This window comes from Mytilus trossulus, chromosome 6 (genome assembly GCF_036588685.1).
Source record: "Mytilus trossulus isolate FHL-02 chromosome 6, PNRI_Mtr1.1.1.hap1, whole genome shotgun sequence".
Classification (NCBI taxonomy): domain Eukaryota; kingdom Metazoa; phylum Mollusca; class Bivalvia; order Mytilida; family Mytilidae; genus Mytilus; species Mytilus trossulus.
Window position 1 is genome coordinate 67,121,146 of NC_086378.1, and position 23,821 is coordinate 67,144,966.

At 30.7% G+C, this 23,821-nt stretch overlaps 1 protein-coding gene across 1 annotated transcript; it reads left to right on the plus strand.

Annotated features, from left to right (window-relative positions):
- Positions 1–10,143: 10,143 nt before the first annotated feature.
- On the plus strand, positions 10,144–22,859 carry LOC134722947 (sialin-like). Its single transcript, XM_063586581.1, has 11 exons — positions 10,144–10,183; positions 10,661–10,890; positions 11,811–12,044; positions 12,813–12,900; positions 13,097–13,192; positions 14,286–14,416; positions 14,605–14,754; positions 15,581–15,713; positions 19,349–19,499; positions 21,740–21,830; positions 22,701–22,859. Exons 1-11 carry the CDS (start codon positions 10,144–10,146, stop codon positions 22,857–22,859), a joined length of 1,503 nt encoding a protein of 500 aa, XP_063442651.1.
- The last annotated feature ends 962 nt before the right edge of the window (positions 22,860–23,821 follow it).

Here is a 23,821-nt window from a genome sequence, read left to right on the forward strand (position 1 = left end):
AAAAACATTCACTCTTTTGATAATCATTATTATATCAAAATGTTGATGGACATCTTGTGATTGTATACCTTTATGTTTTATTGTCTTCTAGACGTAATGATAAGTGCATATCAATTATCTGAACATTTAACTTATGATGGTCATTTGTTTTGACTTTTTTTTTTCCTTTTTTAATATGTTTTCACCTCGGTAGTGTTTAAGTAGTTTTTGTAGACCTTGCATAAACTGGACATCAATGCTGGATATCGATATATTTTTATCACACTATCTAAATTGGATTCTTGAAAGTATTTAGGATTTGAGCAATTAACTAGATAGTTATGAATGTACATATTCTTTAAGAGCATACAATACTGTTTTGATCCCATATTGAAATTTTGATAAAAATCTGCATATGGGCTATTTTTTTAATTGATTAAATCAAATATATAATTTCATGCGCTACTTTTTTTATTACTATAATGAGGTCAAAATTTCTGATAGTTGCACAAAATTCGGATTTGTGGATGTATGTGACCTTCTGCTGTTGTTTTTTTTTTATTTGGTCGGCTTGTTGTCTCTTTGACACATTCCCCATTTACATTCTCAATTTTATTCCTTTCGAAAGAAATTCACAACTGTTTTTTTTTTATTTTAAAGATAAACACAAGCTGTTGTTTTGTTAAATTGTCTGTAATTTCAGTTTTGTCAAAATGTTTTTTAAATTCGTGGATTTAAATTTTACTAATAATTCATATTTATTAAATATTCATTAATGTATAAAAAATGCTATATGTGTATCAAATTAAAAAAAACATTATTGGCACTTTCTTGTAGATTGGTACAGATAATCTTTATACGTTACCAAACCAAGTGTCATTTTAAAAAAGATTTAAAAAAGTAATGTCCATGAATTAGTTTTTAATTACAATCAGTTTGAATGATAAAAAATCAGTAAAAAATGCATCTTTCTCGATGTATTACAGATTGACGTCGCTAAAATGACATTGAACGTTAGCAACGCCATTAGCTATTTGTAACTGTATCATATGCCCTTAAAGAGAGTATATTTCCGTAAACTATATAAAATATACTATACAGAATGTCCCAAACATGTGTATAACTTACAGTGAGTTTGTGAACATTGATAAAAAAACTGAAAATTTACATGTTGTTTAACAGTTTTTTGGTTAATAAAACCTAAAACATATTTAGAAAATAAAATGCTGTGTAGATACCTATATTTTTTCGAGACTCTTCAGATTGGCGCAATACATTTCTAAGTATATACGAATATCGTTTCAATAAACGGGGGTTATGTCATTGAAAATACTTATATCGGAGGTGAAACAGTTTCAAAGACTTTTAGAAGCTCAATGAGAATTGTTTTAAATCAAATCATCTAACAATATTTGTCCATTTGCATAGGATATGTTAAGAATTGGTTTGACGTCCACGTCGATTGCATGCTGTAGATCTGTCACAAACTTTCCTGACGTTGATGATGAACAAAAGCAACTGATTAAAATTAAGTTTTTATACAGTAGATTGGTCACGCAACTGACAAAAACTTCTAAATGTAATTTCATTATTTCCTATAAAGCGTTCTATTCAAATTTCGATAAATTGTTTGGATTTCAATTAATGAACTTGACCCTTACGTCAGTTGTTGACAACACTTTCATTAAGGAAACACGTATTCAATAATCTTATAAAGATGAAATTTGACAGAAATATGAATAGCAATGATTTATGTGTATTTCTACAATAACCGTATTAGTATTGCCTTGAAAACATTACGCTGACTATGCGGTTTGGGCTTTGCTCATTGTTGAAGGCCGTACGGTGACCTGTAGTTGTTAATGTCTGTTTCATTTTGGTCTTTTGTGGATAGTTGTCTCATTTGCAGTCATACCACATCTTCTTTTTTTTTTATATTAGTCATATTTATTAGTAGAGTGAAAGTGTACACATTTGTCGTTTGTTTATGTAATTTATACGTGTTTCTCGTTTCTCGTGTTTTTTTTATATATATTAGACCGTTGGTTTTTCCGTTGAATGGTTTTACACTAGTAATTTTGGGGCCCTTTATAGCGTGTTGTTCGGTCTTAGCCAAAGATCCGTTTTGAAGGCCGTACATTGACCTATAATTATTTACTTTTTAATTTTTTTATTTGGACGGAGAGTTGTCTCTTGGCACTCACACCACATCTTCCTAGATCAAATTATTTGCAAGTAATATTTTTGCTACAAGTACTAAGATTAAATAAATGAAGGTACGATTTCGATAACATTAATTTAGTTGTTTAATTGAACAGAATGACAAAGCATAAACAAGAAAGCATAATCAAAGAGTAAATATATATATAAGCATCTAGCTGGTTTTCTCTGTAATTTTGTTTTGACAGTTTATGTCAAATGTTCAAAATAGTATTGACACATAATATAACTAAAATGTTTTGCAAGTAGCATAATAACTACACGATCAAAAATATTAACATGCATCCTAAGCCAAACTAAATATTATAATAAATAACTATATAACAACAAATAGTTGATATGGATCATTTAAGAAGAGGTCTGTCAATGAATGTGTGAACCGAATAAGAATAAGATAGCATAAACTATGAGGGATCAAAGACATGACATATACAATGTATGGTTGATTACAAAAGACGGTTCACTTTGTTGTTTCTTTTCTCAATGGTTTCAGTCACAATAAACTATGTGATAATCGACATGATTTATGTATATGATAGGGCTTCTATGATACTAGTCAGCTCCATAAGTCACGAATCATCGGATTTCCTTGTCTCTCATTGTAAATAAGAGTTGTAGGGGTATGAAATTGGAATACATTATTAGTTCATTATTTGTCTTTTTTATTCTACAAAGTTCAGATTAGTTCGATGTACACATGTACATTCAATCAATATATAGTATATAGGACTAATATACATAGTTGAATGTACGTGTGAGTATCGGGTATCATCTGTTGCAAGTGGCTCGGATGTACAAGTTAAGAAATCTCATGGTAAATTTCTAGTTTATTTTAATATCGTAAGGGGATAATTTTTGCAACTTATATCTTGCATATTTGTTGTATCTTCAAAACAATTAACAAATCATACATGAAAGACCTTGCAACAGACAATTGTCAGAGAAATAACATGCTTGTATTTTACAGTAAAACTTTCGTGTTATGATAAATATAAACGTCTGGTCATAGAAGTATTTTATTTTGATATTGCCCTATGAAAAATTGGCTCTGTCTTCGTGATGTAGTATGCTGGTATAATAATAGACATATAGTTGTGTTGATTTACTATACGTCTGACCAATGTGACTTCACTTATCATTAATTAAAATTCAAATAAAAGATACTGGCAAACTCTGTGGGAACTTTATGTTTACAGTTCAGTCTCAAATGTTCTTTCTCGGTGTCGTAATTGCAAACTAAGATAATTATATTAACAAAAGATATCACAAAAACGTTTCCCTAGCAGCATTATAACTTTAAGAAGGAAAATATTAACATTCATTTATGGCCAAATTAGATATTACATTAATTAAATATATGACATCTAACAAGCAGTCAATCAAGTAAATTTAAAGGTCTGTCAATGAATGTTTATACATAATTCATATATCAACTCATTTTGAGCACCTAGCATCTCTATGCCTTTTTCCTGTCATTATTTTCCCCATGATATACAATTGCATTGCAAAGAGAAGACGTTAACATATTGTATATAAATATGCTTTTTTTTTTATCTTTTAATTAATCGTCCTTAGAATTCTTTATGGTTCAAGGTTATCATAGAAAGGTGACTGGCCTCGTTATTGTGTAGTAATGTCACTATTAAACGAATTATTATGAGATAGTATACATGATTCCATTTTCTTTATTATTATGAGGTATCGAAGAAATGGAAATGAATAATGTACTGCCTATTAAAAAGGTGATTTTTCCTTTGTTGTTTCTTTTTTTCGATAGTCTCAGTCACATAAACAATGTTTACGAAGACGAAGTCCGAGTGTCGATAAAATCTAGCAGGTCCATATATAATGTACTAACTGAGTAAAAATCCTTAATTTTCATATTACATTGGTAAATAATGTACTAGGAAATGACAGTCATTGTTCTTTCTGTGTATTTCTAAATTGTTGGCAAGAATTTAAAAATGTAATTGAAAACATCCATATTTTTAAACACCTTCATAGTTTTTGGCATTAACTTTCTTGTATTCTGAGTGTCTGCAATTAACATAATTTTTTTCAAATATCCTGATAAACTTGTCAATGGTTGTTTTGTATGACGTCACGACGTCAAAAATCTAAATTCAGCAAGGTTTGTTTATATTGACCACCAAATGTACGTTCAAATAGAAACATAGCGTCAATATACGTAAACATAGAAACAAGGCGTCAAATACGTTAAATCACATTTGAAACACGTGATCATCATATCCAAGGAACGAGTAGAATGATACACCATACATACTATTATTTGAATATGATTAGGGTTTCTATGAACTTGGTCTGTTCCACAAGTCGTGATTCATCGGAGTTCAACTTATATTCCAGAGTTTCAATTTGGAATCAATGATTGGTTTATTTTGGGGCTATTTGTATTCTCCATAATAGAGGTATGTCCAATGATCACATGCAATTAAGATACTGTATATATTATCAATAGAAATACTGAAATAATCTGAAATGTACAGAAAGCAGAAATAAGGAGATGTGATATGATTGTCAATAAAACAACTATCCAAAAGAGTTAAAAAAAATGTGGCTATAAGTTTCAATCAGAACTTCTTGTTTTTAACACCAAATAGAAATTGAAAACACAACATGCAATTCTGTTTTCACAATGAAATATTTCAATAATAACATAATTCAGGCCAATAAAGACATAACAAATTAATGGAAAGTCAAAATTAAGCCGGTAGTATTTTGGTTGCAATTGAATGGTTGCATCAGAAAATATTATAAACAAAATCATTAAAAAACGCACCTTATTTCGAGATATAGGTTGTGACAACTAGTTCTATTTTAAATAGGTTTATCATGGAAAAAGCACAATTTTGGTTGATTGAAAGTTAACTTTTAAATGAATTTTTAAAGTCCTTATGTTAAGTATGTGAAAATAGCTCATATAATGTGTTTTTCAGGGAAAAAAAGAAGAAAAAGGGATGTATCGACTCTCTTCTTACTATATAACAAAATTAAAAAAATCCCCACAAATCCCAAGATTGTTTAAGGCTAACTAAAGTTATAGTTCGGAAATGATAAATGTAAAACTTGTTCCATTTTTAAGGGAAATTACTCAAGAATGGGAACAATTAAGCCGACCAAATTCGAACTTGATGTCGTTTGGTGATAAAACTTTTTCTGAATAATATTCGTAACATTTGGTTGTGGCAAAAGTTCACAGGGAAGCAAAAAACAACATCATATAATCTAAAGTAACCCTATATATCAGTTGTTATACTCTTTTCAATGTATGTCAATATCAATTGACAACTAGAAAGACTTGAGTTCTAATTGTATCAATCACACTTTTATTCAATTGCGGTTCCAAAAACAACAGACAACAAATAAAAGATTTGAGAACTTTATCTTCTATGTATGATAAGGTTTTAGTCCATTTTTTTCAAGCCGAGCTCATTAAAATCATAATCTTCAGGAAGCTATAAATTTCTTCTAAAGCCTTTAAAATTGGGCTGACATTCTTTAGGATTTTTACGTGAAAGGTGACCTTTTATATGTTTGTCATGCAAAACACTTATGTTGACGTTGTGTGCCCTCTTGATCTTTTGAAAGTTTTAAGATCTTTGTATCATAGAAGACGACCTTCAATTAAATGCAAATATGAAAAAAAGTTAATAGTTATCAAAGGTACCAGGATTATAATAAAATACGCCAGACACGTGTTTCGTCTACATCAGACTCATCTGCGATGCTCATACGAAAATATTAATCTAAGACTGCAGGTAGAATATTTAGAACAAACATTAATGTTAAAACGAATAATTCGAATATCAATCTAAAAAAATATGTGTAGTGAATACAAAAATAAGCTGTAACTGGTTCAAAAACCTTCTCCGTGCTCATACATTGACAAAGCAATAAAATATCGGCAGCTTTACCTAGAGATGTAGCAGCACTCTGAACGTTAAAAATCCCAATTACAGTTTTAACGATCATTTTTTTTTTATATATGAACCTTCGAATCCAACAGCTTGCTAAGATGCCAAACGTCAGACTTTATTATTTTGACCAAATTCATCATTTGATAAAAAACAGTTTCACATGTACAGTTACACCAATATTTACAATGAATTCGTTTTTGGTTATGTCGGTCATTCGCCTGTAAGGGTATGCTCATATTCATTCAGACACGTATAAAAGATAACAACGGTATAAAAATAATAGTCCTTGTTTTCCATATACATGACGAAATGTTTAGACAAAATTGCCAAATAAACTACAGTTGTATGGTTAAGAAAGTAATTTGTGATAGCAATTACTTCACAAAAAATAGTTTTCTAAATATATACAGAAGTATAGAGACAATCAAGGTACTTATATATCATTGAATATCTCAGATCGTTATCCAATTACAGAACTGTATTACATTGTTTATTACATATAAAACAAAAATAATTGTACGACCTGTCAGATGCACACTATAAAATACTATTTTCTCGTCAAAGTCATTCCGTAAAATTAATTTACTAGCACAGTGGAACCCTGAAACAGAATTGATTTTCCTGTGTCAAGGTTCAAGATGAGTTATTGTGTTCAATCGACAATTGTGTTATATAGTCCAGACCAATCAACCATTTTTAAGATTTCCAATATTCAAGTCGGTTCCCTGGTTAACAAATAAACAAAGCGAGGAATATAAAACGGAATGCATACCAAGTCTCTGTGTTGATGGCTGTTCTTTGACCTATAACCTTTCTACATATCATGACTAAGATGGAGGGTTGTCTCATTGCCACTCATACTACACCTTATTATACCTATTGAATAGTTATCTTAAGCTTGTTTTTATAAATACAGACATCTCTAACTAGTATTATGCGATTTATGCTTTGTTTTTGAAACCGGTTTTAATCAGCTTTCTTTTAATTGCAGCAATCATTATAACTCTAACTGCTCTGGTTGAAAAATCTGTAAAATCCGGTAATCTTTTGTTGGAAGTACACTGTTGTCGATTTTATGTAATATATGATGAGTGTTTAGATTTATTCATGTTCTTGAATATATACCGGCCTTAGAATAGCTTTGTGAATCATTCTAGTGCATCCTTAATCTACTAGTTGAATCAAACAATCATGCAACCACAGCATAGTTCACATTGTTACCATGTGTAACTCTACTACGTATACTTAAACATTTTTCCAAAGTAAATTTAACAATTATAGCTTAATCATAAATGCAAATGTATGCAAAATAAACTGAAAAAATAACAAGTAGATGGAAAAGACATGATCAAATATTCTCAACACGACGGGAATACTAAGTGAACTAATTCAATATGGATACTGATTGAAGTAATTCGATCTGATGTTTACCACTACTATATAGTTCTTCATGAACGTCTTCAAAATATGTAAGGTTACAAGATAGTCTGCCACAATATTTACCACAACACTGCATTACGTGAATAAATAAATACAATATAATACATGTTTATCACACTTTCGACATCTCTTTTTTGTTTCTATTAATAATTACACATTTTTGTTAAGGGGCCAGCTGAACCATGCCTATGTTGAAGACCTATTGGTGGCCTTCGGATGTGTTTCGCTCTTTAGTCGGGTTGTTGTATTTTTGTCACATTACCCTTTTTATTTTCAATTTTATTTTTCTTGATCTGACCGTGTATGAAATATTTGATTTCGTCAGCTTCTACTGATTTGGGGATACAAAGTGATGTCTGGTTTGATAAGGAAATAATTCATGGCCCAAATCTTCGACTGCCATGAACTATTTCGATTCTAATGGGAAAATTCGGTAATTTTGCTACCCGTAAAATCCATTTACATACGATATTATTTTGGCTGTTCCGTTTTACCTAATTTTGATAGGATTAGTAATGTTATATAATTTAATGATTATTTTTCTTTCTGAATATATTTAATTGTATTCGTTTTGAGGCGTACCAGAAGCTTTAAATCGCCCAGTATTTACATTTGACTTTTTGTTTACGGAAACATACTTGTGACGTCACCTTGTTTCGTTGCCATGCCAATACAAAAGTATCTTTTAGCGGAATTTTCGTTTTATGAATTTTACGATAAAAAACCCAATTGAAATGGACTGATTTGTTTATTTTGCAGTAGAATCATGAGAATAGAGCTAAATATATTGGATCTTGGCCGACGTAAACTGGGGGTTTTGATGTCGAAAATTCAGAATATCTGGTAGTATGAATAGATTGGTCGTAACGCGGAACAGCCGTTTTTGCGTATTACTGCGTTTGCGCTCAATGTAGATATATTGTGATTATACTGGTTGACGATAATAGGTCGTCATATTAAAATGTATATTTTTCTACGAAGGCCATGTTACATCAAATGACGCGTACTGTGAATAAATTAAATAAACTTGATGGAAAAAATAGCTTTTTACTAAAAGTTGAAAACACATAATTGTCAAAAAAAAACCAGTCCTTTCCCCCATTTCTACAAAAGATGAATGACCATTGCCTAATGAAGCTAGTCTTAATTAGGAGTATTTTTAGAGTTTTTACATTTTAAGACTCTTGTAATGAGCACAATAATGTTTAAAAAAAACCAGTTGGCTACTAAAACGATTTAAATCAACATCTCATCAAAAGCTGAGTTTCACATAAATACGGTTTAGGATGAGTTCAAATTGTTCACTTGCAATTGAATTATCTTCATCAATGTTTCTAACCGTAATTTGAAAAAAAGAAACGATACTGGCTGCTAAAAGCGAATTATTATTTCACTTTTTCATTTACAAAAATGATTGTAAATCTCGTAGCTTGTGCCTCTTTAAACAAGTTACATATAACATAAGGTATAATATAATGGTGTTTCTGATTTCAGATTAGTAACTGTATGTATTAAAAAAACAAACACACACATCATTTGACAGCGAATATTTCCTAATTGATGACGGCCTTGATACTACTAACTTTTGCTCTTCAGACAAATAGTTGTTTCAGTATTATTATGATAAACAAGTCAAGACGCGTCCGTCACGGCTCCTTAATATATGTCAACTTTGCCATACACTGAGGCATTACCAAAAATGTTTGACGGTCGTTGCATACACAATGTATAACCAATAGTTTTGATAATAGGAATTACCACTTCGGCACAAACTGTAAAATATTAAAATGAAAGGTGTAGATTCGTATGATGTGTCTAAAACAATCGAAAAAAATAAAGGTAAGCTTGTTCAAAGATAAAACTGCTTTACACATTTTTATTTAAGCATGAAGAAAATTATTTTTGCCGATTTACTTAAAAAAGATCGACACTTTTAAAAATGAAATCAAGAGGTTACTATTTCATTTAACTTATTTCATATTTTCAACGTTTAGATAAACGAGCTATAATTCAAACTTTGAAATATATGTACAAATCGAATATTCGTACATTAATTAATAATTTGAAACACAAATAATAGCGAGGTTATCTCGTGTTTCGTCACAAGTACAAATACATTTTTTTTTCATACAATGTACATAATTATGGTAATTTTACCAAGAAATGTATCATTAAATTTTTTTATAGTATTGTTTGTGTTTCCAAACCGATGGATTTGCGTTTTAATGAATCTAAAACGCGGAAGGCGACGAATACTCAAAATCAAACTACATGTTTGCCGTAAACAGTAACGTTATTTCGTAACAGAAGCAGGAAAGTATTTACGCATACTTGGCGTTTATCTTCTCGCGCTAACTGTATTGCCGTATCTGTATAGTCTTTAATGAGATGAATGGCTTTAAACACAATATGCCATTGACATTGAATCATTTTTATTTTTTTTAACTCCACAGGTAAAGATGGTTGATTGGGCTCTTTGAATCTGTTCTGTTTTAACTATATTTTGTTATCACGTTATCGGTCATACACAATGATAAAAATCATTAAATGAAATTGACCACGAGGAATGCATATGTTAATGAGAAACAACGCTAAGCCAACGGAAGGTTGGTTCTCTAAATTTTGGGTTATTTTCACTTTTCTTGATCGGTGTGAGAACAAAAAATATTCCTTTCACTAGTGAAAATCTGTTCTCGGCAAATGATTTGTTGACATTTAAATGTTATGTTAAATTTTCTTGGCTTCTTTTGAATTTTCCTGTTGTAAAAAGACGACCATACCTAATGACGTCACAAAAAGGTACAGAATTGTAATCCAATCTTAAAAAAGGAAGGATAAAAATCATAACAGAAACAGTTTCCACTACTATAACTCGTGTATTGCGAAATTTCTCCACACTCAAAAGTTCAAATTTGATTATGTGTAAAGCTCGACAAGCCTCGCGCTTAAGATATCAAAATATATCTGTGCCGAGAGGAGAAATTTCGTAGCACACTTGTTGCAGTTGTCGAATCTTTATATATGAAAAAAATGCAAACACTTGTGTATCAAATTATACTAACAATTTTGTACAATATTTTCAGAGAATGCAGAGAATCATCCAACGTTATTTTCCCAAAGATGGATTTTGGCCTGTTTATTTTTTACGGGATTGTTCAATGTTTACGCTGTCAGAGTAAACATCAGTGTAGCCTTAGTATGCATGGTGAAAACTCCAGTGAACAATTTGACTATGCAAATGTCGCCTATAAACAATATTACAGTAAACGACACCGGTAGCAAGCTGTATGTAGAAAAGCAAACATACCAACAGGTAAAGCTGAGTTTTTATATATTTCTAAATATTCTTTATGTTATGGGAAAAAATCGTATTTCATACCTCTCAAACACTAGATGTGCACAAGCCATCAGTTTTGAGATATCTGCATTTATTTTGACAGTTTTTAAAATTTCTTGCATATTTGATTAATGCTTATATCTCTGCAAAACCAAGCTTGGCAAACTAACTCCACAAACTGCCACGATAATATTGATTTGATATTTTTAAAACAGACTTCACAGTCTTACACGAAATATGTTTGCCTTAATATCACTTACACGTAGATGTTTATATATGACTTATACAAAGATGTTTAATATCACTTATACATAGATGTTTAATATCACTTATACAAAAATGTTTTATATCACTTATGCATATATGTTGAATATTAAATTGTCGTTCACAGTCTTCTTAGACATTTTTTTTCTTTTAAAATAGCTGCCAAAAAATTACAATACTTTTAATTTCAACATGCTAATTAATGTGTTATTCTTTTGTAAGATTGTATGCTAGAAAAACAAATGAAAGAACGGGTCAACTCAGCTGATAGATAAATATAAACTTATTCACATGCTTAGATTATATTACATTTTATGAATTATTCATATGTGACAAATATCCAGTTGAATACACCAAATAAATTGTATTGCTCCAAACATCTGTTAGATTTTAAAAACAAATCAAGCAGCAACACCGTGCGGGAAAAAAACTATTCCAGAATTGGCAAATCTGACTTTGTTGTTTTACAAAATAACAAAAAAATAGTTTAGGTCAAGTAATAGATATTTTTTTTAAATCCCCATATGTCCCAACTTTAGCTTTTTTAAATGACATTTAACCACAAATATGATAATTGTGTAGTCACTTTAAAATATACATGTACATTGAAATTGTATACTTGTCTGTTTTAGAAAGGAGAATTTGAATGGGATAAAAGCACCAGATCTGCAATATTATCATCATTCTTTTATGGATATATATTCACGCAAATTCCGGGTGGATGGCTGGCTGATAGGTTTGGAGGCAGACGTGTATTTGGTGTTAGTATGGCAATTGCGTCTGTATTAACACTTCTAACGCCAACCTGTGCCAGAATTTCTGTAAATCTTGTATACCTGCTTCGGGTAATATTGGGAGTAGCTACGGTATGCATTATTAAGATGTTTATTCATTCATATGTAATTGATGTTATTTGTGTTTAAATTTTGGAAAGTATTTCATAGATTTTTTCATAAATCTGAAATATTAATATCGAAAATTATTATAAACAAAGTAAACTAGTAGTTAATTGTATTGCTGGTTCAATTGTTAAATAATTACAATTATCATAGTTGACGATAGGTTAGAGGTCATATTCGTAAATAAACTGGCGTTTCATGCTTCATATATAACAGACACCTTTTGATCTATGTAAGATAAATTCTACCGACAAAAGCTTCACGCTTCACTTCTAAGAATCGTTTTTTTTGTCTTATTTAACCTTTTGGCCGCGTAATATTAGACAGCTCCAAAATAATTAGTGATAAATAAAAACAATTAACAACTTTCAACTATTACCCAAATATATTTTTTTGTGTTTTATAAATGTATATGACAGGACCATTTCATAACACAATGCCCCTTAAACGTAACGGACATTTGTAAAATTTTCACATATAAAAGATAAACTTGAAGGGTGTAACAAATTGCTAACCTATATGAATTGTGTATAATGGACATATATACATGTAGTTGCTTCCAATTAGGAAACAAGTTTTATATAGTCTTTACATATGTTAAACACCACGCAAAATCATTTTAAATATCTTATTTAGATTCAATACTCCACGTAATATGGTTCCGTTGACTTATTTTTAAAGGAATTATAATTTATTGAACGTTTCTCAACATATATTACATTCTATCATTTATAGGGCGTTGTTTTCCCAGCTGTTTCGTCGATGTTAGGGCACTGGGCTCCGCGACTTGAACGAAGTAAGCTTGTAGCAACGGCCTATGTAGGTAAGTGAAGTTTAAAGATATTGTTCAAAACCATCTGATTAATAAATGTTTTTCACAATTTCTAATTAAATATGTATACTATAGCCTATTAAGGGTAAAATCAAATATATAAAACTGATTTTACGATATTTTTATATGTCAGTTATAAGTAAACCAACACATATTGAAAATATCAAAATCTGTGTGTTTATTACAGGAGTAAATGCTGGAATAATAGGTACATTTGCAACTTCCGGAATTCTTTGTGAATATGGTTTTGATAATGGATGGGGTTCAATATTCTACATAACTGGTAAGTTTTAGTAAACAAACCGATAACATGTTAGTTTAATCGTTTTTAACTAAATAACAAAAATACACTTTAATGCTTGCCATCTGACTAAGCATCCAAAAAATATCATCATTCAATCAAAATACTGCATTGTTATACCCAGAAAGGGGTATGTGTAACCTTTTTTCTTCTAATTAAAAGATGTTTCGAGGGACACGTTGCAACAATGACTCAAATTAAAGCCACGTCTGCACCTCATAAGGTTATTACGATTAAACAATATAAAATGGAGAAAGGAAATGAGGATTGTATCAAAGCGATAACAACCCGACCATAGAGTAGACAACAGCCGATGGCCACCAATGGGTCTTTAATATAGCGAGAAACTCCCGCACCCGTAGGCGTCCTTCAGCTGTCCCCTTTAAAAATGATAAACATACATTGTATTCATACAACTTTGGAACGCTTGCTCCAAACCAAGAAAAAAACCCAAAGGAACGATAGTCAATAAAATTTTTCGTTCATTTTTAACAATACACCAAACCGAGAGTGTATTTAGAATGTAGAGTAACTATATTATTTTAGTACTTAATATAAATAAAGAAGATGTGGTATGATTGCTTATGAGACAACTGTCCACAAGAAACCAAATTGACACAGAAATTAGCAACAGAACTATAGGTCACCGTACGGCCTCCAACAATGAAAAAAGCCAATACCACATAGTCAGCTATGAAAAAGGGACGAAAGACACATAAGGAACACCAAAACTTATCATCGAAAATAAAAAGGCCCCGAAATGACAATATTAAATAATTCAAACGAGAAAACTAACGGCCTTATTTATATTTAAAAATGAACGAAAAACAAATATGTAACACATAAACAAACGACCATCACTGAACTGCAGGGGACAGGCACATGTTAACGTGATCCCAACTCCAATAAAATCTATGATAATGAGTCAAACACAAACTTACATTGCCAATGGGATAAACAACAATAAGATATCTTTAAACTTAAAGTACATACAACATGCATGATGTGTTCTTTGATTTAAGATTTCTGCAATTATTTTTCTTTTCTTTTCTGTATTTTTCATTGTTATTTCTAGGTGGACTTAGTTGTATCTGGACTATTGTTTGGTTCTACCAAGCTAGAGATAGTCCTTCAGAACATCCAAGGATAACCAAGGCAGAACTAATCTATATAACGAATAACATCGAGTTTGATACATCAAAAAAGGTAATGATTATAAGTAAAGACAAGATGTTCATAGTCAAATTGGTAAACCCAAGAAAGAATTAAAACGAAGCTTGTTATAACTTTTTTTTCTTCTAAATTTGATCCTTGGTTTCGGTATTTTTGTTTTTTCTTTTTCAGTTATATAATTATGAGTTCTTGTTAACTATTATAAAATATTTCATTGTTAGGCTTCAGACGTACCATGGAAAGCGATGGGGAAATCTGTTGTATTATGGGTAGGGATATGTTGTCACATGTGTCTCAATTATGGATGGTATACCTTGATCACAAATCTGCCGGCTTTCATGGATTCTGTTCTTAAATTTGATATGAAAAGCGTAAGTTTTTATTTATTTATCGATTCATATATCGCTCCCTGTGTTTATGTTATTATTGCGTTAGTTAAACGGAAATGCACGGGCCTACGTTTAACGGATTGACATTAATGTTTTATTTATGTGTATTTTACTTTCAAAATATGAACTTCAAAATGGTGACATACGCAGACTGCTGATTTATTCAGTTAGCTATGCGAGGTAACCATGCGTTCACTTTAAAATAATAAAACTGGGGATTCTACAGTTTCTTATATTAGTTTGTTAACTATAAAAAGATGTGTGCGATAACCAAAATTTGAAAATATAAGTTTGATTGTTTTGCATCTTTCACTATTGATATAGTGATATGGTTATACGTCAGTCAGAAACGATAAAAATAGATGGAGAAATCTTGAGGCACACAAACTATTGTCTGAATACTTATTTAAAAATCCGTGTAAAAAACGGGTGTATACATTGTTCTTTCGATCACATATCTATAATCAACATCAAATTCTTAAAACGACGAAACCAATCCAGCTGCCAATATATCATATATGTTAAAGAAAAAGAAAACATCAAAAATAACGAACACAGAAGAAAATTCAAAACGGTTCGAAAAGACCGTAAAACTGTATAAATTTCTATATCACTTTAAATTGTCGTTTGTCGATGTTAAGTATGGTGACATATTTCAATATATAATGTTATGTTATCTTAGATACTTCTAACTATTCACCCAAACATATGTCTCAACGTTTATATTGAAATGTTAATGAATTTATCACAACATATTTTTTGAAATAAATAAAATTGCAATCGAACTTAATAATTTTCATTTTTAAAGAATGGAGCTCTTTCGTCATTGCCATACATTTGTCAGTCTGTTATGGCAATAATTGCTGGGAATTTGGCGGATTATCTACGAAAAAAGCGTATATTGACAACAGGACAAACCAGAAGATTATTTCAAAGCATAGGTATGTCAATATGCTTGTATGTTTATTTTAAGAGATATAACGCAAACCATTTCTCTCAAATAATTGAAAGCGTAACTTGTAAAAAAAAAACTATATATAAAAACGAAAATATGAGACAACTCTCCACAAGCGACCAAAATGAAACAAAAATTAACAATACACTAGTTCAGGGAAAGCTTGTTCGCGACCTAGAATTCTGAGTGGGTCAAGCGTTTAATTAAAATTCATACGATAATATGCGAGATTTGGATCAACTGGGGGCAAAGTCATATATGGTACACATCAATATTCGATGTTTAATAGGCGTTTATTAGGACGCCCGCCGCTTTCCCGTTTACCTGTGAAGTCGTTGAGTGTCATCTGTTTTTTGTTTGTTTATGTTTATATTTAAAAAAGTGAAACAAAAATATTGTGAAAAATTTCGAACCATAGTGTTTGAAAATAACGGGAGAAAATTGGAAAAGAAATTTGAAATTACGGCTTGCAAATAACCAAAAACGAAAAATTTGACAAAGAAGGACCTCTAAAGAAGGAACGAGATCCTTCAAGTCACTGGAGGCTGTTTAGAACTTTGAGGAAGTTTATGTGCAGAATATCATTTTTGGCGATTGAGAATAATTTCCAGAAACATGCTGGTGTAATGGCATTAATTGACAAAACAGTATATCATACACTGGTGACACTACATTATTTATTCTGTTTAGCTTTTGTCGGGAAAATATAAATAAGCAATCTAAACCGGAGCTTTTTAAAATGTTGATGCTGGTCATCACACATAGTCGCAAAGAATTATATTATGCGATGTATTCAATAAAAAATAACCATGGGTTCATAAATGTTATGCTTTCAATATTGTATAAATAATCTGATCGCTAAAACTTGGAACAGTTAAAATACGTTCCTTGTTCAAACCATGAAATATAAGTTCCCATAAAATCAAACAGCTATAGGTCGTCATATGGAATGAAACTCTTAGCCAAAAAGCCGCACTCACTTGATTTATACAATGCCTTTACTCTGACTGTTGCATTTTGAACAAACGCTGAGTACAGTCCAGCGCAATGTAGAACAAAATAGTTTCAATATTCATATATCATTATCATGATCTTGACCTGCATGGATATGCATTTAACTTGCAACTGGACGTTTAAACAAAACGGTTATTGATGAATGCATGAAAATCTTTAACCTCATACAAAACATGAAATTAACTGTTTAGGAAAAACGAAGTACATCTTGTAGTAAAATACGGAAAATGTAAATAAAAATTTGCAAAATTTTGCCCTGCATATATACTGTATATTGGACATAAAGAAGCTTCTGCCCCAAAATCCCGAAATTCCATTATGTTTGACAACGATTTTGATGTAAAACAAAACTTTAACCACAGTCTGAACCTAAATGCTGAAGTAATCGGCGGAATCTAGGATCGCTTAATTCGCTTTCGCGAAACTTGTCAAAAAGAAGGATCATGTATGCCAAAAGATCCAAGTAAGCAGATATTTCACCCTTAAATCTTAAAGACCTCATTGCTATCGACAAAATGACAACAATTTTTTCTTTTTGTCCAAAAAGGGGAGGGGGGGGGGGGGGGTAGCAACTGTAATATAACATTATTTTTTTCGAAAATAGTATCAATTTTCTACCTACTAACGTGAATTTTCTGACACAAAAACAAATATACGACAGAACTGTTCATTTAATGTATGTAATCAAATGCCAAACTATATATGTATATATATATGTGTAAATATTAATTTACTTTTTGAAGGTACAACAACAAAAAGTGTCTTTTTTCTGTTTAAAATCTTAATAAATCTCATTGAAATTAACTAGATATTCTGTATACAATATCATGTATGCTTCACAATATATCAAAATAAAATGCTGCACGATCCATGCATATACCCTTCCTTTAAAACTTGTCACTGGTCCGATGCATTTGAATTAAGCACAAAAAACTTACGTAAATTTAATACACGCATGCAATCAGGTCTAGCATTTCGAATATATACATGTATGTTAATGGTACCTAACTGTCAGAACATGATTATGATTTTTAAGGGTTTATTAATTGTGTCTAACTGTCGCCTGGTGAGATTAATAGTTTAAGGTAAAACTTTATCATACCATATGGCCTAGGTGTTGATTGACTTTTATTTTTATGACCCAAGATCAGTACCTTCTTGAATATAAAGACAATCTGCTAAGTGAACATCACAGCATGAATCTGTCCATTTTTACGTGAAGGTAATTTTTGTATTCACAAACGATATATATACATGTAAACCAGTATTTGCGTAGCGGCACACTTAGATTAAATGTTGAAGTTGGTCGTTATCTGAATACTCAAAGAGAAAATATAATATGTTGCAATATAAATGTTTTGGAGGACAAATATCATTTTGTTTTATCATGTCCAACGTATAGAATTTTATATTTATTCTACTGTTCTTAATTGGCCACAAGTTAGATAGTATTATTAATTAATTAATTTATTGTTGTCATATATTGTATATTTTTTAGTTTGCCATAGCATGTATGAAAATTCATTGATCTGACTACAGTAATAACGATTCCCATCAGATAAATCAATAAACTGATAATGCCCCCAGTTTATCAAATCTCGTATCTAATTAGTCGATAACGCAAAATCACGATCGATCTTGCACATGCGCATTGTTTCCCTGAACTAGTGTATTATCGGTCACTTAATGTTATAATGTTTTGTATTCACATTTCCACTACAAAGGTTGCTGAAATTATTTAGAACTAATGTTTGCACGAAAGGTATATATTTAAAAGGTAAAAATATCTATTTTACAAAAGGAATTCGGAATATCGATATTATATACGCTCTTGGATTAATGTTTTGACCTACTTTTCTTGCTTAATTTACAATGTTTAAGCTTTCATACTTCCAACTCTTTTTGGTTTTATTGTGAATGAATATTAAAACATTTTATCCGATTTATCGAATTTATTTTTTGAGCGGTTATATGAAAAACAAATACCAAAAATACTGAGCAGAATAACAGAATAACAACCACAAATGAGATTTAGAGAAACGCCCAAAAGAACGCAATTTATATTTCTTTCATCTTATATATTTTGTAAAGTCGTTAGGGCATGTTATTTTCTTCTAAAATTTACCTTGTGCCTTTGGGAAAGTATTAAAATCGATTTTGCGGGTACTACTCAATATCAAATGTGATATGATAATACAAACGGGTTATTTCAATCAAATTTAATGACTGATTCCAATGTGTTGAATAAGTAAGTGCGCGGGATAAGTTCGAAAGGTTATTTGTTGATTAAATTGTTCAATATGCGATATGTTAAAAATCGTTTTAAATTTGGTAAGCCTTTAGCAACACATTAGAGACATTATTTGTAGAAATGTGCATCTCGTGCTAAAAATATCAACTGTTTAATTTCACGAGTAAGTTTATTTTATTTCTAAACACTAATAATCATGATAATAATTTTATTATATACTTAAAGGGGGAAAGGTGAGAGTTTATATACTAAATCGTGTTGACCAAGTATTTTTTTGTTGGTTATGAATATAAGAGTCCGTATATAAATAGTTATTAATGCTGCGAGATACTTATTAGATCAAAATTATATTTCAGCTTTCTTAGGCGCAGGTACATTTCTTGTTGTCACCGGTTTCGTTCCCATGGAGATGAATTATCTTGCAGTTCTGTTCCTGTGTTTAGCTGTTACATTTTTAGGGTTCGGAAGAGGAGGATTTTCTGTCAATCATATCGATGTTGCTCCAAAGTATGTACAATAATAAACAACATTTATGTGAATAAAAGAGACTTTAAAGACAGAACAACCCAAAATATAAACAAGAAAAAAAATTCATTCTTCTTGTGGGCATTAGTTACATGCAATGCATTATTCATAACAATTTAAACTAACATGCAATGTATTATTCATAATAATTTAACATAAGATGCAATGTCTATTTACAACATTTGCAAAAAGTAGTGCATATTTTCCTATAAAACATCAATACAATTAACCGGATAATATAATATGTAACCATAATATCAATTTTTAATTGTAGTGCTCAGTTGTATTGATAGTTTGCTTTGTAAATGGTATAGACAATACCAATATGTTGTCAACTTGGTGCAACTGTCGTACAAGTTAGAGATTTGGCTGGCTATTACACTAGGTTAAATTTATCATTTATCGGTTCATAAGTTAATATGGTTATTTATCAACATTACCAGGATTAAAATATAGTACGCCAAACACGCATTTCGTCTACAGAAGACTCATCAGTGACGCTCATACCAACACATATAAAAAAAGCTTTACTTACTTTTTGACGGATGTATAAAAAAAATAAAAGTGTTCCGTTAAACTTCTAAAGTCTTAGAATTACACATTGATTATAAGTCGATTTAAACAAAGCTATGTTCCATCCATATATATGTCGTGTACAAGTTGCGATTTTGTACAGGTTATAACATGTACAAAAATATTGTGCATGTTATAACTTGTATAATGCAAAAATACAAGTTATAACATGTACAAAAGTACCTCGTACATGTTATAACCTGTACAAAATATTGCTTAAAAATGGGTTTAACTTGTACAAAATTTAAAATAAATTTTAATGAAGTAAATTATACATTTAAATTCACCAATGCATAAAGAACAACAATAAATAGGCCAGAACATGTGTTTTTCTGTAGAGGACAATGATCACAAAGTCTCAGAAATATATGTTTCATAACTTATGTTGGCAAAATGTGTTTTCCTGTGATTGCATGTTTTATGCAGTCCATCATGGCTTAAATAAGTGTGACACTATATTTACTTAAAGCTTGCATTTCCTCAATGACAATTACATTAGATACTATAGTAACTAAATTCTTCCAAATAATGTAAGAACGATGCCTAATAATTTTGGGTAATACTCCTCCTTCTTGTTTTCTAGCATGCAAAGACTCAAACAATGTCTTATATGCTTACTCTGTAAAAGCAAGCTGAAATAGTTTTCATTTGACCACGCTTCATTATCATGATCAATATCTTTGGATCTACTCTTCAACATTTTTGGTCGTCAGCATGACTGATGTAAATTTATAACTCAGTCTTTTTTTATAAACTATAAGATAATTGCATGAGGCGAATGTCATTTTGATGTTTTAAATATATATGCTCTACTTTGAAAGCATGTATTTGTGGCCTTTGATTGTTGTCTGCTCCATGGGTGGGTTGTTGTCTTTTAGACACATACCCCATTTCAATTCCCAATTTTTTTTGTAGACACATCTATCCTGGTTATCCTCTTATGTCTTTTAGTGTCAACTAGAATGAAAGTATTTTACTATTGCCTTCAAAGTGGTCCCTCACAATTATAATTCATTAAATAAAGATAATTTATGTCCATAGATAGTCATAAGAGGATCATAAGACATGTCATAAGATATATCCGACCCCTGGACATTAACTGTATCAAAAAAGGACAAAACACACTAACATGAAGGAATAATAAAAAAGTTATGAAAATAATATTGAGGTCAATATCATCTGTTGCCATAATAGAAATATATCCTCATCTTTCGATTTTGTACAAGTTAAAACCATTTTTAAGCAATATTTTGTACAGGTTATAACACGTATGAGGTACTTTTGTACATGTTATAACTTGTATTTTTGCATTATACAAGTTATAACATGTACAATATTTTTGTACATGTTATAACCTGTACAAAATCGCAACTTGTACACGACATATATACCGTAGATTCAGAAATTATTGCAAGCATTTATTATTATTGTGATTTTGTCATTTGTAGATATAAAATATTTCAAAATCCAAGTTTGGTTATTGCGCATTTTCGCAATAATAAAAACCTCACAATAATTTTTGAATTTGCAGTATAAAGAACACAGGAGGGAAATTAGAATCTAAAGTTGTGATATCTTTTTTTCAGAATAATCTAGGTTATAGCAAAGACTTTTATATCAAATGACCTTAAACCATTTTGTCCTTTCAGGTTCGGTGGAATTATGATAGGTATCACTAACACTATGGCGACAATTCAAGGCATAGTTGCTCCTCAAATAGCAGGGGCATTAACTACAAATGTAAGTGCACATTCAAAGATATAAATTTTTTGCACTACTCTTGATAATAGGAGAGAAGGTTCTAAAACAGTTGTAGAACTAACATCATCAACCATCTAAACAATTTACAAACAGATGAGTTATTATCCAAACAATGCTTCATAGACATATTTTTGAATACAAACCCGACGAACCCGACGTTGGCCCTCATTGAATTCAGTTTTGACGACATATTACAATTAATGCATTGGCTTGCTGTCTAATGAGTCAAAACTTTAAATGACTGATATTTTTACGCATATAAATGATAGTTTAAATATTTCATTAAAGCAAGTCACTGGTTTAAAATGCGGTTGAATTTCGAATGAAAATGTTTGCCTGTTCCACTTTAATAAAATATCAGCCCTCCATCTACTCAAACTGTCATTCAAGTTTAAAAGTGTAGTTTTAGTCCAGATCACAAATAGATATGGCATCTACAGAATAAAACGTGTGTTAATTCTATTGTACAACAATAAAATTGAGAATAGAAACGGGGAATGTATCAAAGAGACAACAATCCGACCATAGAAAAAAACAACAGCAGATGGTCACCAACAGATCTTCAATATAACGAGAAATTCCCGCACCCGGAATCGTCCTTCAACTGGCCCCTAAACAAATATATACTAGTTCAGTGATAATGATCGCCATACTAATTTCCAAATTGTACACAAGAAACTAAAATTAAAATAGTACAAGACTAACAAAGACCAGAGGCTCCTGACTTGGGACAGGCTCCAAAATGCGGCGGGATTAAACATGTTTATGAGATCTCAACCCTTCACCAATAACCGGTTAAGTAATATATCGTTCCGGTCTGTATTGTGTAGTAGTTAATATCTATTTTAGGACACTCAAGAGGAATGGAGAAATGTGTTTTACGTCTGTGCAGGATTTTTTCTATTTGGGACAATTGTATATGGATCTTTTGCAAGAGGAGAAGTCCAGACATGGGCAAAAGACCACAAAGAAAACGAGTCGAGAGAAGATCATTTAATAGAACCTTAACATATGAAATAAACAAAAACAAAAAAAGTTTTAAGACAAAAAGACTTAAGGACTTGCTCATATTTTTCTACTTTTAATATTGCGCAAAGAAATAATGCAATTTTATAATTTAATAGCCTTTCTTATGTTTTATTAGGAATCAGTTTCAAAGTCCCACAAACTAAATACATATTATTTGATTTTATAGATAAATCGCATGATTTTTATCAAATCATTGAAGCAATTCAGTCTTATAATTCATTAGTATTCTCATAATTTATGGAACAACATAATAAAAATGTTTTGGATAAAGGTTGACATACTTAATCATATACAATGAGTACAAAGATAACTATGAGTCACAATCCTGCCGTATTTTAGGCAATACTTTAATTTCACTTTCAAATATATCGTTATGTTCTTTTTATTCAAACTCCACACTTTTCTAATTTGGTTCGATTAGTAAATCCTCCAAATTAGAAATTGAAGACACACCAACATAAGGATCTTCTATTTCACTGTTTAGACTAATCCCCAGAATTTAACAGAAGCGGATATATCAACACCAGGATCTTTTTCAAACGAGACGATTTAAATTCTGATATAAGCAATTTTCCCCACGGTGATAATAATGATACTTACTACTGCAATTGGAACATATATTGAAATATTGAATACCTCATTGATTTGGTTCCAAGACTTTGTAACATGTCACCAGTGTCTTAACAGAAGGTTGGTGAACCCCGGACATGTGAAAGAACGGCTAGTCTTGTTTTTTTTCTAAAATTGCTAATCGGTAATTATCAACACCTTTTTGAGAAAATATCCTTTATCAACTTATCAACAAATACATAATGATCTTGAAGTATAGATTCTAATTACTGACTTTGTTTTTCATCTTAATTATTTTTACTTTTCTTTGTAAATTATAAACCTTTTCTGAATAGCATATTTTTGTAATATCCTTTTGTCGTGGATCGGTA